Here is a 17290-nt window from a genome sequence, read left to right as displayed (position 1 = left end):
AATTATTTCAGTTTCACTATTTGGGGCAAGCAGGTGCTGGACATTGTCCAGTAAATGATTAAAGCTTCAAATTTACTATTTCCATATTTGCAAAAACTTGAAAATAATTCCAGTGACAGTAAGAAAAACAAATAATTTTGTCTGTTTAATTCAAAATACATAGCAATTCTGAATTTTTTTGATATTTTTGATAAAAATTCACAATTGCAGCATTATAAGCTTGACAGAATGACTAATTTCAAAGTTTAATGATCTCAACAACTCGTAACAAGGCAAGAACTTCTGTTCATGATTGTCGGTCTTTTAAGGATCAATTCTTATACTCATTCAGTAGATGTCTGGTGAATGTTTGTGGAGATAGTCAGTGTCTATTCTTGAGCAGAGAAATGAAGTAGTGTAGTATTCTAGGAGAATTCACTTGGCAATGGTATGTAAAGCATAGACACTGTTTATTGGAGAGAGATACGAGATATTCGGAAGCCAGCTGATTAGTAGTAGAAAATCCTGTGGGTTTCTACCAAGTTTTTGTCTGTGAGAATAGCAAAATGACCATTCCTTGATGCATTGTGAAATAATGGTGGCAGAACACAGGTGTTTAGACTCAGAGACAGGGCCTAAGTGCAGGAGGAGGTAGGGAAGTGAGAAGGGAAACAAATCAGGAAGAGGAGGCTGAATTAAGTTAGCACTGGTGGCAGAATAGCCAATTAAAAATGTTTTGTAGATAGTTCAAACAGGACTTTGGTAAAAAGTCTGAACTAGAGACATAAAATTTTGTCATCAGCAACACAGACATTAAGACAACCATTTTAAAGAAGGAAGAAACTCAGTGATTTTACTGATTATTGAAAATGAAGATAGAGAAGTCAGAGAAAATAAAGATTATGAGTCAGCGGGACTTTGGTCTTATTTTCAGGTGGATTTATTGATTATTTTTCTTCTTACAGCCAAGTGCAAGATCTGTGAGTGGGCGTTTGAGAGTGAGCCACTATTTCTCCAGCATATGAAGGATACTCATAAGCCTGGAGAGATGCCTTATGTCTGCCAGGTATTGCCTCTTTCTCTAGGGAGCCTTAGCCACCTTGCTCTCAGGCTAAATACAGAGAATTCACTAATGAACATTGCTGAGTACCTCCTGTACACACTCAGTTTTAGGGACACTGGGGAGAGCCAGAAGAAATAAAATAAACATAGGTCCTGTTTCAGGATTTTCTGTGCCAGAGAAAAACATCAAAGGAACATGTGCAGGCACCCAGCCAGGGAACCCATCAGAGAACATACACACATGCTGTGGAAGTGTGTCTCCTGAGCTGCCCTCTGGAGATGGACCAGGAAAACTTTACTCCTTGTAGCCACAATATGACTTGTTCTCAGACTTTCTTGTCCTTCTCCGTTTTTATCTTCATTCACAGCTGAATTTATCACAAACAGCCCTGCATTGCAGACTAAGAAGAATAATTTGATTTCTATACATTTAGGAGAACTTAGTTTTTCTCTTATTTTGACATTTTCGTTGCTACTTCTTTTTTAAGGCCTCAGTTGTTCACTTCGCTCTTAGCTTATTTTCCCTCTTATGTGACATAGGTGTGTCAATATCGCTCCTCACTCTACTCTGAGGTAGATGTCCATTTTCGGATGATCCATGAGGATACTCGGCATCTGCTCTGCCCTTATTGCCTGAAGGTCTTCAAAAATGGCAATGCATTCCAACAGCATTACATGAGGCACCAGGTACCAGGCACCAAGCGATTCCCATATTCTCATTTTTTTAATTTTATGGATGCTGAGGCCAGGGCTGAGCTAGGCAGATAATCTTGGTAGAGAAGGTACTACACATGTGTTTGTAAAACTTCGTATCAGATTTCGATTATATGCCATGCACTGGGCTAGGTGCCAGAAATTTTGTGCTAACAAGACAGTTAAATAGTACAATAGAGCATGGAGAGTGTTGTGTTAGGGGAAGTATAGGCTATAGAACAGCATATACCTATTCTGCAAGCCTGCTGAGGCTTCCTGGAAGAAGAGTATTTGAGACCTATAGGATGATGAAGGTGAGCCACATGAAGTGGGATGAACAATGTCCTCCAAGCACAGAGTGAGAGGATGGAGGTTCAAAGAATTAAAGGAAGTTCAATGTGGTTGAAGTGTAGGGTATAAGGGGAGGGTCAGAAGCTAGGACACAGGTGGTGGAAAATCCTGTAAGCATGAAAAGCAGTTTCAACTTTTTTTTTTTTTTCATTTTTATTTATTTTTGAGAGAGACAGCATGAACGGGGGAGGAACAGAGAGAGAGGGAGATACAGAATCCAAAGCAGGCTCCAGGCTCTGAGCTGTCAGCACAGAGCCTGATGTGGGTCTTAAACTCACGAACTGTGAGATCATGACCTGAGCTGAAGTCATATGCTTCACTGACTGAGCCACCCAGGCACCCAAGGTGTTTAAACTTTATAAGTCATTGCGGAGGCATTAAAAGGATTTTTTCTAAGTCCTTGAGTGATATATTCAAATTTACTTTTAGTCCTGATTATACCGGCTGCATTAGGAGAATGAATTGTTGGGGGAGATTGAAACCAGAGTTAGGGGGACAGGCCAAAGGCTCTTTCAGTTTAGGTGAGTGATGGTAGGGGCTACTGGCTTTGAGGGGAAGAAGAGGATAGAGTGGAGAGATACTGAGAAGGTAAGTGATACTTACAGTGTAGATATGGATGAAGTGAAGGTAGTGAGGAACAAGTTAGGAATAGTGCCTAAAATTCTGTGTTGGGGAAAATGGACGAACGGTGAGACTATTGAGATCGAAACACTGCAGAAAGTAAGGTTGGCAGTGGGAGGGGGATAACATGTTTGGATATTCTGAGTTAGCCGTATCTGTGGACAGCAGCTGGAGTTGTCTATTAAACAGGGAGTTGGATATACAGGTCTGAAGCCTGGGAGAAAAGCCTAGGCCGTGGAAAAACTACTTAGGAATCATTATTATATAAATCAAGTGATTTTCTTTTCTTTTTTTTTTTTTTTTTTTTTGAGACAGAGCAAGTGCATATGTGTGCACAAGTGGGGGAAGGGCAGAGAGAAAGAGAGAATCCTATGCAGGCTCAGTGCACAGCCCAACTTGGGGCTCAGTCTCATGAGCTATGAGATCATGACCCAAGCCAAAATCAAGAGTCGGATGCTTAACCAACTGAGACACCCAAGCACCCTATAAATCAAGTAATTTTACATGTAGAAGTTGCCGTGCTCCCTCACCTCCAATTGAGAATAAGATGAATGCTTAGAACCCCCGGAGACTCTGTCTACAAAGCCAAGACCATAGTCCTAGAAGGAAAACCAGAAGAGACTGATGTTGAGGAAGCTGAGGGGAGGAAAGTGTTTTGAAGAAAAGGATGTGATCAAAATGTTGCAGGAAGATGTCAGCATAGAAACTTAAGAGGCCAACCTTTAATTTTGCAACATAGTCAGGAGCTGTGTGGTCAGTTAACAAAGTGGAATTTAGGCTTGGGCAGGACGAATGAAGGAGAGGTCAGGAAATGGAGACAACTTATTTTTAAAAGTTTCAGGACTGAGGGTGGCAGAACCAGGGGAAGAGAGAGGTTAGCAAGGAAGAATTTGTTGTTGCTTTTGTTGTGTTTTGTTTTTAAGCTGGAATTTTAAACTGTTGCCAGAAAGGAACCACTAGAGGAGGAGAGTGAAAGTGCATAGAGAAGACACAAAATGGAGAACCAGAGGGGTGCACCTGCCTGGGTGTGCACACATGTGCTCCCACTGTCACATGTGAGCTCCCTCCTGGGCTCACACACTCGTTTGCACAGGGGTGACTGCTGGTAATCCCCCACGCAGGTGTTTCCAAAGAGCAGCATGGATATTGTCCCTTGTACTCAGGAAGTGGAGTCTTGCTACCCTGGGAAGAAGACTATAGGGCTGGGTCCTGTTGCTGAAGGACCTAAGAGTAGGCAGTCTGGATCCTCAAACTTGTCTCACAGGGAGGCATATCTGTATACAGTGATGTGTGCAAGGAAAGACAGCAGGGTATGGAAAAATACTATCATTTGGGTTAAGAAAACGAAAGGGCAAACAGGGAGGTGGTGATTACAGATGTATGTGTGTGTTACGTGGTTATGTGCATAGACTGTCCATGAAAGAATACCCAGGAAACTGGTAACACATGGTTTCTGTGCAAAGGGACGGAAGGCAAACTTAAAACATGAAGCAGTACAGAATAAAAAGTATGATTTTTTTTAATCATATATTGCTGTTTAAAAAAAAAAGAAGAATATCTGGAGGTAGGTAGCACTGTCCACATTGTAAAGACAAAGCAGGGGCAAGGAAAGCTTTAGTCACTAATCCACATTATTAAACCAGGTCAGGAAGGGATGGTTCGAGCATCTAGACATCCTGCCTGAGTCTGCCTTTGTTTGGGACCCTGGGAGGTGATGATTCTCAGTGGTAGGTTTTGGTGTCATGTTGTGTATTTCTTTTTTCCTCTTTTAGTTAATCACAGAAAGCGGGGGAAAGAATGATTGTTAGCATTGATCTACCTTCTTATCAGGGAAGAAAGTTTTGGGGGAACCTTTAAGGGATGCTCTTTCTTTTTCTCCCTTCAGAAGAGGAATGTTTATCACTGCAACAAATGCCGGCTGCAGTTTCTCTTTGCAAAGGACAAAATTGAACACAAGCTTCAGCACCATAAAACCTTCCGTAAGCCCAAGCAGCTAGAAGGTTTGAAACCAGGCACCAAGGTAAAGAGCTTGTCAGTGTTTCTTTTATAGATCCATGAGGGGAGGAATAGAGATTGTCACTATCCTGAGATTCGGCATGGGTGGCGTCTAATTGTTCCTTCCCTTGGCTCACAGGTGACAATCCGGGCTTCCCGAGGACAGCCACGAACTGTTCCTGTTTCCTCCAATGATGCACCTCCCAGCACCTTGCAGGAGGCAGCACCACTGGCCTCCTCAACAGACCCTCTGCCTGTCTTCCTTTATCCCCCTGTCCGGCGCAACATCCAGAAGAGAGCTGTTAGGAAAATGTCAGTGCCTTCTTCTGGAGGCTGGGGGCCGGGTGGGCACGACTATTCCTATAGCCAGTGTAATCTGGTAGTGTCTTAGCAGCATCTGTTGTCTGCAGCCCCCACAATCTGAAGACTCCTGGGGCGATAACAAGAATTTTCCTTGTTTCTTGACAGGAGTGTCATGGGCCGACAGACATGTCTAGAGTGCAGCTTTGAGATCCCAGATTTCCCTAATCATTTCCCCACTTATGTTCACTGCTCTCTGTGTCGCTATAGCACCTGCTGCTCTCGAGCCTATGCCAACCACATGATCAAGTAAGTCACAGTTAAACTAGTGATCCTATGTGGGAGTTCAGATTCTCCAGAACTCCTTTCACTCCCTCCTTCCAACTCTTAGAGCTGTTTGTCTATCTCTCCTAGAAGAGTAAGAGTCAAACCCATGGGGTTTTTTTGTTGTTGTTGTTTTTTAATTTTTTTTTTAATGTTTATTTCTGAGAGAGAAAGAGCACAAGCTGGGGAGGGGCAAAGAGAGAGAGAATCTGAAGCGGGCTCCAGGCTCTGAGCTGTCAGCACAAAGCCGGAAGCAGGGCTCGAATTCACAAACCACAAGATCATGACCTGGGCTGAAGTCGGATGCTCAACCCACTGAGCCGCCCTGGTGCCCCGGGTCACACCCATGTTCATATGGCTTTGATAGTGCTCTAATTTTGTAGGACGTTGCTACTGAGTATGCCCAGGGACCAGCAGCAATAGATGGGAGCTTGTTAGAAATTCAGCCTCTGTCCCTCACCCCCAGGCCACTTAATCAGAGTGTGTGTTTTAATAGCTCTCCTGGTGATTTTTATGCACACTAATAGGGAATATTAGTATGACAGGGAAACTGGCTTAGGTTGAAGTGAGGACGGACTGAAGGGGCATCTCTTTTGTTGGGGGCATTGTCAGAGACTGCTGACCTCTGGCAAGCAGAGCCCCTAACTCATGCCACTTTTTCTTTGTCTTTCTCAGCAATCATGTTCCACGCAAGAGCCCCAAGTATTTGGCTTTGTTTAAAAATTCTGTGAGGTAAGAGAAAACTTACTGATGGACTCTTAATTTTTCAAGTTCTTACATTAATCCATTTATCATGGGGGCTTGGGCATGTGAATTAATTTGAGAGAGAAGAGAAAGGACACTCGCTTTATTAAGCCTCAGAACTTACTCCCAGTGTCACTATTATATTTGTTTTGTATGCTCTTGATTCTCTTCCTTAGTGGAATCAAGCTGGCTTGCACTTCATGTACCTTTGTTACCTCTGTGGGAGATGCCATGGCCAAGCATTTGGTATTCAACCCCTCTCACAGATCCAGCAGCGTCCTGCCACGGGGTAAGTAGTAGAGGTGGGGGTGAGTGGGACAAGAAAAAAAAGCTAAGGGTACGGGTCCTGCTGTGTGAGTCAGGAGCATCTCTACCTGGCCTGACTCATCCACTATTTAGATAGACATCACCAAATTGGAAGCATTCCAACCTGAAGTTTATATAAGACTGGAGGGTTTGTTTCTTCGTTGAGTTTAACTTTTTTTTTTATTGCCCCGTTTCCCATAGGACTCACTTGGATATCTCACTCAAGGTAACAGAAACTCCCTTCATGGTTTAGTTTCTGCTTTCCAGTGTGATTCATCTTTTTTTATTATCACTGCCAGTAGTATTTCATTTTCCTGGTTGAACTGAGCTTTCTTTTCCTCTCTTTGCTAACCCTTTAGACATGGCCACACTCGTGACCGAGTACATGACCGGAGCTTGAAGAATATATATCCTCCTCCTGCCTTCCCCTCTAATAAAACTGCCACTGTGAAATCTGTGGGGGCCACCCCAGCTGAGCCTGAAGAGCTGCCGCCTCCTTTGGCCCAAGCACTCCCGTCCCCAGCCTCAACCGCAACCCCACCGCCAACCCCAACTCAGCCCCAGCTTTTAGCCCTCCCACCCTTGGCCACAGAGGGGGCCGAATGTCTGAATGTGGATGACCAGGATGAAGGTAGCCCGGTCATCCAGGAGCCTGAGCAGGCCACAGGGGGTGGTAGTGGCAGTGGAGTTGGCAAGAAGGAGCAGCTGTCTGTGAAGAAGCTTCGAGTGGTCCTGTTTGCCCTGTGCTGCAATACAGAACAGGCTGCTGAACACTTCCGAAATCCACAGCGACGGATCCGACGTTGGCTTCGGCGCTTCCAGGCCTCCCAGGGGGAGAATCTGGAGGGCAAATATCTGAGCTTAGAAGCAGAAGAGAAGCTGGCTGAGTGGGTGCTAACCCAGCGAGAGCAGCAGCTACCTGTGAATGAGGAGACCTTGTTCCAGAAAGCTACCAAAATAGGACGTTCTTTGGAGGGAGGGTTTAAGATCTCTTATGAGTGGGCTGTGCGCTTCATGCTCCGGCACCACCTGACCCCCCATGCCCGGCGAGCTGTGGCCCACACCCTACCTAAGGATGTGGCAGAGAATGCAGGACTCTTCATTGAATTCGTGCAACGACAGATTCACAACCAGGACTTACCCTTGTCCATGATTGTGGCTATTGATGAGATCTCCTTGTTCCTAGATACAGAGGTGCTAAGCAGTGATGACCGAAAGGAGAATGCCCTGCAGACAGTGGGCACGGGGGAACCTTGGTGTGACATGGTGCTGGCCATTCTGGCCGATGGCACTGTCCTCCCCACCCTGGTTTTCTACCGAGGACAAATGGATCAGCCTGCTAACGTGCCGGACTCGATACTGCTGGAGGTGAAGGAGAGTGGCTACAGTGATGACGAGATCATGGAGCTGTGGTCAGCCCGAGTGTGGCAGAAGCACACAGCGTGCCAGCGCAGCAAAGGCATGCTTGTGATGGACTGTCATCGCACTCACTTGTCGGAAGAGGTGCTGGCTATGCTAAGTGCCTCTAGCACCTTGCCTGCAGTGGTCCCGGCGGGCTGTAGCTCCAAAATCCAGCCGTTAGATGTGTGCATCAAACGAACCATCAAGAACTTTCTGCACAAAAAGTGGAAGGAGCAGGCTCGGGAAATGGCAGATACTGCATGTGATTCCGACGTCCTGCTTCAACTGGTGCTGGTCTGGCTGGCTGAGGTGTTGGGCGTCATTGGGAACTGTCCAGAGCTGGTGCAGCGGTCCTTCCTCGTGGCCAGTGTCCTACCTGGCCCTGATGGCAACATTAACTCACCCACTAGAAACGCTGACATGCAGGAGGAGCTCATCGCCTCCCTAGAGGAGCAGCTGAAGCTGAGTGGGGAACAGTCTGAGGAGCCCTCAGCTTCCACTCCCCGACCCAGATCATCTCCTGAAGAGACAGTTGAGCCTGAGAGCCTTCACCAGCTCTTTGAGGGTGAAAGCGAGACCGAGTCCTTTTATGGATTTGAAGAAGCTGACCTAGATCTGATGGAGATTTGAGTGCTGGGGTCAGGAGCGGGTGTGGAGTGTGGGGGGGGGGGGGAGGGAGGGGAACCGTGAGGGGGTGGGTAGAGGGATTTAGGGAAAAGGGGATATGCCAGGTGGGGTATTTGGTTTATATTTTTTAATTTTATGCCCCCACTCCCCCCGCAATGTTGACTTCTGCTTCCCTGTGGATTTGTGGATTATTAGGAATACCAGTGGTGATCCCGTCTGAGCCAAGGAGCTGGCCCATTGGTCGTTCACTTCTGCTAAAAACCGGTTTTCGTGACTTTTTTTTTAAAACTTAAATCACTGTGTTTGGTATTTTTCTGACAAAATCAAGAAAAAGAAAAAAATATTCTTTGTGGGCGAATGTTAAATTTTTGTTCCCCTTTTACCTCAATTGTATCATAGTACATCTGGGTTTTTTTGTTTGTTTTACTGTGTGGCAATGTCTTTGGGCATGATGCTTTCCAACCATTGTCAATGTGAGAACATTTCTGAAGATGGGAAAGACAAAAATATGTAGCTCACAAACTGGTTTATTATATATATGGATAAAAAAAACTTTTTTCATTGTGGTCTTAACACTTTTATATAAAAATGAAAATGGAAAAAAAATCCCACTGAACTCTCTCTTCCTTCTCCTTTCTTTCCTTCCCTCTCCAGAGATGTTGGTTTCTACAGCAACTCTGAGATATAAACTTGTGGCTTTAAAAATGCATGAAACCACCTCTCATCCAGAATGATGAATTAGATTTGTTTTTCCTCACCACCTTCCCTCCAACAAAAACATGACAGAACCAATATTCTTTGCATTGGGATCCTTGGCCCCTCTTCCCATGCTCACCCCATCACTCCGGACAAAGGATCATACACGTGTCATTAGCAAGCAAGAGGTACCGAAGTGATCACACAGTGTTAGGGTGGAGGCCATTCCCAGTGTATGGGTCTTCAACATGTTAAGTGGACAGCATGCCTGTTCAAGAGATCACATGTCCTAAAGCCAGGAGCTAACTGTACAAGAAGTTACATGTTGAACTTCATAAAACAAGACAAACCACTTGTTGAAATCCTGTTTTAACCCTGTGGCTTTCCTCATTTCTCTTAATGCTTAGAGAAGAAGGGGACCTGAAGAGGAAACACAGGGGTGTGCACAAAGAAAAAGACATGAATCTTTATTTTTCACTGCCAGCTTCAAGGAAAGAAAATTTTTCTACAGTTTGCATGAGGGATTTTTTTTAATTGTATGTACTCATGGTTATAAACTGAAACGTACTGTGTAACATACAGAGAAAAGGAACAAAAACCCAAGCCCAGCTCTCCCACAGCTATACCTTCTATCCATCCCAAGTCTTTCAGCAACATGTCCCTCCTGGGAGCCAAGGAGACAGCCTGCACGGGCTTGTCAGTGGTTCATCTTTAAAGTGTACATAAGTGGAACACTTAATAAAATGAGGGGAAATGGATTTATAAACAATGTGGTTTGTTTTTTTTTCCTAGGTAACCCTATTGTAGTAGGCTTTCACAGACTGGGACATGCTCAAGATGTGATGGGCCTGGTGGTACAGGTGTGACATTTGTTACCACCTCTTTCTCCTCACCTCCATTTTTTGGTTTTTTAACCCCAGCACACTATAATATAGTGAACTGGAGTGATCCCACCCATGAACAGCTTGGCCAGCTTCATGAACCCATGGCATCTGGAAAGTGAACTGAAGATCCGTCTGCTCTTGGCCTGCTCTTCCCCAGCTTTCTGCCTGATGCCATTTTGACAGAACACGGACCTTGAAGTCATCCTTTTGCCTTTGAGAAAGTTCAAGAACTATGGTCAACTCTATCTACAGTGACCGAGTCCTCTTTGGTAGTCTCCGCAGCAGCCCCAGCCTCAGCAGAGCTGGGTCCCTGGCCTCTGCATTATTTGACTTTCCTGATGGGTAATTTTTTTAAGACCATAAGACCAACAGTGGATCAGCTGGGTTTTGGCCAGGAAGTTATCTTTGTGGATTCCGCCCGCATGGCTTAGTAGTAGAAGGAAGTTTTTTTTTTTTGTTTTTTTTTTTTATAATTCAGTTTAATCAATAAACAAGTATTTATTGACTACTTTCTGTGTTGAGACTGAATATGTGGAAGACAGAAAACTCATGATTTCCTTTTACTTTCATTTACTAGTTTGTTGCGACATGGATAAAATGGAGATACTTTGATTTCTCCCTCTACTCTTACCTTACTGAAGTTCTGGAATAGTTGGAGTTTAAAAAAAAAAATACTTTGAGCTTGCTGCCTATACTAGTTCTCAAAGCAGTTTAGAGAGGATGTGCATCAGAATCACCTAGGGTGTTCATTTTTAAAATTCAGGTTTAGGGGCGCTTGGGTTGGTCAGTCAGTTAAGCGTCCAACTTTGACTCAGGTTGTAGGTTCGTGGGTTCAAGTCCCACATCGGGCTCTATGCTGACTGCTCAGAGCCTAGAGCCTGTTTCAGAATCTTACTCCCTCTCTCTCTGCCCCTCCCCCATTCATGCTTGTCAGTCTCTTGCTCAAAAAATAAACGTTAAAATTCTGGTTTAACACCATTTTGGGAGTCGAATTTGGCTTAATGCCCCAAATGATTTGAGTCACAGCTAAACTTAGAGGACTTTTTTTTTTAAAGTTTACTTGTTTGAGAGTGAGTGAACAAGCGGGAGAGGAGCAAAGAGGGGAGAATCCCAAGCAGGCTCCACAGTCAGTGCAGAGCCTGACTTGGGGCTTGAACTCATGAACCCTGAAACCACAATCTGAACTGAAATCAAGAGTCAGATGCTCAACTGACTGAGCCACCCAGGTGCCCCTAAACTTTTAAATGATCACCTAATACTTTATTTTTGAGAGGGCACAAGGGGGCAAGGGGCAGAGAGAGAGAGGGAAAGAGAGAAGCAGTGCTCACCTGAGGGGGAGCTTAAACCCTGAGATAATGACCTGAGCTGAAGTGGGATGCTTAAACGACTAAGCCACCCAGGTGCCCCTGAACACATAAGACCTTTAAGAGGTTTTCTGATCGTAGATCTGGACAATAAACATTTAGGTTAAATGCTGAATTTACTCAGTATTTCCTCTACTAAGGGTGAGGAGGTGGCCCTAGGTGAGGGATTGAGCTGTCAGGTCCCGCTGGGGGCAGCTTTACCAGACACTATTTCTATCTTTGAAACAGTGTTTTAACTAAAATCACATTTGCAACCAACATTAAACCAGAAATTCTTTAAGAATCTAGCACATGGGTGGGGATAAATGTTGAAGAAAAATGTTAAGCCCTTTGTTATCCCACAAAAATTAAGCCTGGCTTCTACACAGCTGTTTTCAGCATAGGCCCAAATGAAGACCGTGGCAGATTTCCTGTGCTGTCCTGCAGAGAATCCTGTATCTGCTATGAGAACCAAGAGCCAAAGGGTTCTCTGACCAGGAATGCAGATGGCATGTGGCAGTAATTAGCAGCTTCACTCTTACTGTGACCTGGTCAGACAATAAAACCACTCAGCCAGCATTTCAAAGGATTTATTTATTTTACAATAGAAAAGTATACCTTTGAACCAGCCAAGTTCAAAGTGAGAAGAAGGGCACAACTTTCAGTTCTGGATAATGCATCTGTATGTCATTCAAAGCCACTAAAAAGGAAGACAACATAATAAAACTGTGAAGCCACAGGGGAGGAATTAATTCCTAAAAGCAACTCTGTCCTCCAACCCAAACCCCTCTCCCCGCCAAAGAGGTTTTTTGGAGGAGACCTCCAGAAAAACCCAGCTTAGTGCAAGCCAAGGAGACTCCCATCTGTTCTACCACTTATGTTTTCTTCCGTAATTTTAATGTCAATCACCTGATCATGTGAGCAATCTCCCAGTTGGTCTCCGCAGACAGTGGCCCCTCTATTTCAACACCTTTTTCGGTGACGGTGGCAATTTGAAACTGAAAGAGAGCAGAGCTCTCAATAAAAATGCCCACCCCCACCTGAAGTTCCTGGGACCTGCTCAAAGGTCAAGTAGAGAGTCTTCCCCTAATCTGAAAATAGGAGATTCGGCAATCCATTCTTCAAAAGCAAAGACCCAGGTATCCCAACTATCGAGAACATGCCAGTTAGAGTCCTGTCATCTTTATTATTCACATCCCTCCTTACCCGGTTATAGGAACGGGCATCTCGATAGTACAGCACACGCATGCAGCGTTCCACCAGCTCTCGGGCCTCGGTCTGGCTCAGCACTGGCTGCTTCTCCAGAACTTCTCGCAGCAGAGGCTAGGGAAATGGGGAAAACATGGGAGATACCAGAGGCTGAATACCAGCCTGTCTCAATTCCACGGTGTGAAAAGCAGCATAAATGGGTTAAAAAGGTGACATTCCACCTCCTGCCTCCCCAGAATGAATTCTGCTTACTTGTGCTAAGACCTACTTGAAGGGCAAGTTCTAGGGCATTTCCTCTTTGCACATGTCTACTGAATCTCTGAGCCACCACTCTGTCATTGGAACGTTAAGTACCACATACAGCCTCCAGACTACAAAGAAACCACGTGTCCAGCAGTAGGGATCCTAGCCTAGTCCACGTTGGAATTTCACAGGAAGAACAAGCAGACAACCACAAGCCCCCATCGCCTTTTGTCTTCCAATCCCTCTCCCCTACATACCTGAGCCAAGTATGCACCATAACCAGTGGCCAGCGAAGGGGCTTCATACGCTACACCAAGCATGTCCACATAACCGAGGAAGCTAACAGGACACAACAGGTCAAAGAACTCATTTCATTTTAGGCTTTCTTAGGTACTTTAGCTGAAGGATGGGACAAAAGGGTCTGAGAAGTGGCATTCCCTCAGGGGGGAGAGAGAAGATGCCACATAGACATTAGTAGTTGGGTGGGTGGGGAAATAAGTTATTTGTATTCAAATCAACCTCTCTCCATCAGCATAGCCTCCGATGACCATGGTGTTCCACAGGGGGTTCATCTTGGAGCGGCGGCTGTACATGGCTCTGGTCAGCCAGGAATGAATAGCTCTGGGACTATAGCTGTGTCCATCTCCCAACAGCTCCTCATCAATCCTTCAAAGGAATTGGTTGTGAGGAAAGGGGGAGAATGGAAATCGGCAATTCCATCCACCCCACAAAAGTTACAATCTTCTTCATTCTACACCCCCCTAACGCCAAAAACTATGTATTGTAAACACTCTCATCTTCCACGGAACCCCAGCAACTTTCCGGCCCTCTGCTGCAGCCTCAGACTCCTCCACTCTAGGACTTCTATGGGGATTTCTAAAAACAAAACAGTAAGTTCCTCTCCCCACCTGGGATCTACTCCCTCTTCTCCAGATGACTTACACCATCTGGCCGAGAACTTGCTTCAAATATTGGAAATCAGCATAGTCTCCGGAAGCACCCAGCATGGTGCTGTCGTTGACTCTCATAATGCGAGAGATGTTGCGGAAACGAGCCAAGGAGCCATAGGAGCCCAGCATGTCTGCTGCGATCACCACTCCGCCCTCAAACTTAACGCCGAGGACCGAGGTCCCGGTCACCATGGGGTTCCTGCACAGAGAGAGAGGGAGGTCTGGCGAGGGGAGGAACGTTGGAAGAGCCGGAGCCCTCTTCTGCGCAGTGGGTTCCGCTTCTGATTTTCCAGGCCTCCTTTGCTTCTCCGGGACTCTCCGCCCCGCGCTCCTCGCTGTTGGCTTGCCCTGCGGCCCTCATCTCGCCTTCCCGGCTCCCTAAGCACCGGCCCGCCGCACCAGGTCCCACCGTCCCGCCCCCTGCGCAGGCTCGGACGCCAAGAGCTTACTGCGTGCGCGTCATTGGACCCCCGTAGGGAGCGGATGCCGGATCCACCGAGGCACCAGGAGTGGACGGGATGCGGTAAAACTGCCCCGGGGCCGGAACCCCGGCCCAAAGACTGGACCGCGACTCCAAGAACGCTTCCATCTTAGTCACGGTGGCAGAAGAAATGACAGCGCTTGCGCCAACGGAAGCGGAAGTGATCCCTCTGTGGGCACACCTTCTTCCTGCCGGCCACCTCCAGTAGCCATGTTGATGAGGTCAAGGCTCATCTACCTTCGTTGTGGTTGACGGCTGGGACCCAGAGTTGTGGAATCGCGTGACGTCGCAGCGCGGCGCCGCCGCGCAGTAGAGTCTGGACTAGATCAGTTTCTGACGCACAAATTCAAGGTCGGGGAGATTGGTTGGGAGGTAGGTATGTGGAACCACTTTAAGACACTGATCCTGAGCGAGGAGGCAGAAATTCTCTTGTCCTTTTTCTGTATCTTTATCAAAAAGCCCATATGAAACTAACAGTGAACGCGGGATCTCTTAACATGTGTATTTCTCAAAGCAGCCTTGTATAGCAGGCATTACTCCACCCGTTTTATAAATATGTCTTGTGGTGTAGTGATTTTACGTGGCCACACAGAGAGTGAAGGTAAATCTGTCTTCAAGCCCAGATTTAAAAAAGAATCATACAGATGTGCAAATCCTGTGGTGTATGGTATTTCAGGTGGGTCACTCTGTGGGAACTTGGACAGATATCTGAAAGTTTTCTTATTGTCAGATGCTCTTGCCCACCTCGTATGTAGCAGAAAAATTCCATTGACTGTGGGCATGAAACCAAATTCCAGAAGTTTCCTTTTCAATGTGGTTATGTAGCAGGGACTGGAACAGTATATAAAATGAAACTGGGCGGGGCGCCTGGGTGGCGAAAGGGGTTAAGCCCAGGATCCTTGATTTTGGCTACCGTCATTATCTCAAGGTTCATGAGATCTGGGTGGAGGGGAGCTGGGCTCTGCACTGGCAGCAGGGAGGCTGCTTGGGATTCTCTGTCTCTGGGCCCCTCCCCTGCTGGTGCACAGGCTCTCTCTCAAAATAAATAAACATTTTTTAAAAATTAAAATCAAACTGGTGAACCTAAAATCACTACTTTGTCACTCCTCCCCACACAACTTGAATTAAAAATTTTTTACTTAGTGGGAAACCAAATCAATTTCGTTTTAAAAATTCCATGAGTTAATGGGGTGCCTGGGTGGCTCGGTCGGTTGAGCCTCGGACTTCGGCTCAGGTCATGATCTCAAGGTTCGAGCCCCGCGTTGGGCTCTGTGCTGACAGCTCAGAGCCTGGAGCCTGTTTCAGATTCTGTGTCTCCCTCTCTCTCTCTGCCCCTCCCCTGTTCATGCTGTCTCTCTCTGTCTCAAAAATAAATAAACGTTAAAAAAAAAAATTCCATGAGTTAATTTTAACCAAAGCAATGCAGGAAATCTTAACCTAATTAAGTAACAAAAAATTTTATTGGGTCATGAAACCCTGGAAAGGGAAGGTTCAAGATCTTGTGTTAGAGGCACCCAACTGACACTCGTTGTATCACCTTTGGTCTTGAAAAATATACTTATTTTTCTAATTAATAGCCACTTCCTCAAACCCTATATTCCAAGTGACTCTTGGGTCACTCAGTTTTACTTGAACAAATAGCAGGTGCTCAGTGGGATGATGGCTTACTGGGATTCCTCGAAAACTACGCGAATACTTTGTTATTTGTAGCTGCCAGAGCCCTCATTCTATGAACTTTAAATCAATCAATCAGTCAATCAATCAGCAATTAACTGGCTATGTCCTTGTTTAGAAGTGGTCTCATGGCTTGCTGGTTTTGGTCTCACTCCTTCTTAGGTCCTCAGATTAAGGTTCTTGTGGGGCCAGTACCAGTTCCAGAGATCAGACAAGTAGTCAAAATTCCATCAGGCCTAAATGAAGAAAAGTGAAAGGATCTAGAATCATCCAGCCTGAGAGTAGAATGGCTCTCAAACCGCCAACATTTGATGATGCAATACTCAAAAGAAGGTGACCACCCTGTCTTTTTTTTTTTTTAATTTTTTGTTTAATGTTTATTTATTTTTGAGAGAGACAGACTGCGATGGGGAGAGGGACAGAGAGAGAGGGAAACACAGAATCCGAAGCAGGCTTCAGGCTCTGAGCTGTCAGCACAGAGACTGACACGGGGCTGGAACTCATGAACGTGAGATCATGACCTGAGTCGGTTGGACGCCCAACCGACTGAACCACCCAGGTGCTCCCCGCCTGTCTTTTGTTATGAGGTAAAAACAAGACATAAATTAAACAAACAAGGGAAATTTGGAAGTTTCTTTCTTCTCTTTTTATTTTTTTAATGTGTATTTATTAATTTTGAGACAGAGAGAGCATGAGCAGGGGAGGGGCAGAGAAGGAGAGAGAAATTCCAAGTAGGCTCTGAGATGTCAGCACAGAGCCCAACACGGGGCTCCAACCCACAAGCCACAAGATCATGACCTGAGCTGAAATCAAGAGTCCGACGTGTAACCTACTGAAGCCAACCAGGTGCCCCACTTTTCTAAAGCAGGTCTGATATTATCTGGAAAATCTTTTTTAAGTGTGCCTAATTTTCTATGGTTGGCTGTTAACTTTGAGTGTAATTAACACTTAGCTCCCACCAAAGTTTAAGCTCTTAAATCAGCAATCCTTGGACTGGATTTGAAACCTGAAACCTGTCAGGATATGCTTGAATATAGGGGATGTCCTTAAATTCTCAGAACAGAAATAAAACTAGACTAAATTGGAATATAGCAACCACCATCCCCACCACCTCACAAACATTTTTACTACGCTACTTTTTAGGAGAAATGGAATTTGAACCTTCAACTCCAAAAGAGTTAAGGATCATTTCCTGACCTGCTGGGGGCGGGGGGGGGGGGGCGTATAACAGAAAGATGAGAAAGAAAACCTATCCAGCTTCGCCATAGCTGCACTACTCTATGGGTCTTCCCTGAGGATTTTTGCAATTTTACATCCTCTATAATTCAGTTCTACAGTATCTCTCTCACAGCATGCATCACACTTGCCGTAATACTGTCTCCTCTGCCAAACTAAAAGTCCCCACAA

The 17290-nt window shown here is 45.5% G+C and overlaps 2 protein-coding genes across 6 annotated transcripts in view; one reads left to right on the top strand and one right to left on the bottom strand.

Annotated features, from left to right (window-relative positions):
* POGZ (pogo transposable element derived with ZNF domain) overlaps window positions 1–10491 on the top strand; it is a 52369-nt gene extending 41878 nt beyond the window's left edge. For all 5 annotated transcript variants that reach the window (XM_011285146.4, XM_045033505.1, XM_023259160.2 and 2 more), the window contains 10 exons: window positions 945–1045; window positions 1582–1728; window positions 4592–4726; window positions 4841–5013; window positions 5170–5310; window positions 6001–6057; window positions 6246–6358; window positions 6577–6601; window positions 6735–8414; window positions 9892–10491. In XM_011285146.4, coding sequence (XP_011283448.1) covers window positions 945–1045; window positions 1582–1728; window positions 4592–4726; window positions 4841–5013; window positions 5170–5310; window positions 6001–6057; window positions 6246–6358; window positions 6577–6601; window positions 6735–8406 — 2564 coding nt within the window. In that variant the 3' untranslated portion in view covers window positions 8407–8414; window positions 9892–10491. The remainder of the gene's footprint in view (window positions 1–944; window positions 1046–1581; window positions 1729–4591; window positions 4727–4840; window positions 5014–5169; window positions 5311–6000; window positions 6058–6245; window positions 6359–6576; window positions 6602–6734; window positions 8415–9891) is intronic.
* Window positions 10492–11900: 1409 nt separating this feature from the next.
* Window positions 11901–14351, bottom strand: PSMB4 (proteasome 20S subunit beta 4). Its single transcript, XM_003990621.5, has 7 exons — window positions 14178–14351; window positions 13721–13927; window positions 13298–13444; window positions 13036–13117; window positions 12533–12649; window positions 12236–12324; window positions 11901–12026 (listed from the first exon to the last, which is right to left on the bottom strand). The coding sequence occupies exons 1-7, from the start codon at window positions 14315–14317 to the stop codon at window positions 12014–12016; spliced, it is 795 nt and encodes a 264-aa protein (XP_003990670.2). The 5' UTR covers window positions 14318–14351; the 3' UTR covers window positions 11901–12013.
* Window positions 14352–17290: the final 2939 nt, after the last annotated feature.

The sequence above is a fragment of the Felis catus genome, chromosome C1, assembly GCF_018350175.1.
Source record: "Felis catus isolate Fca126 chromosome C1, F.catus_Fca126_mat1.0, whole genome shotgun sequence".
Taxonomy (NCBI): Eukaryota; Metazoa; Chordata; class Mammalia; order Carnivora; family Felidae; genus Felis; species Felis catus.
Note: the sequence above shows the minus strand (reverse complement) of the source record. Positions and strands in the feature narration are given on the sequence as shown.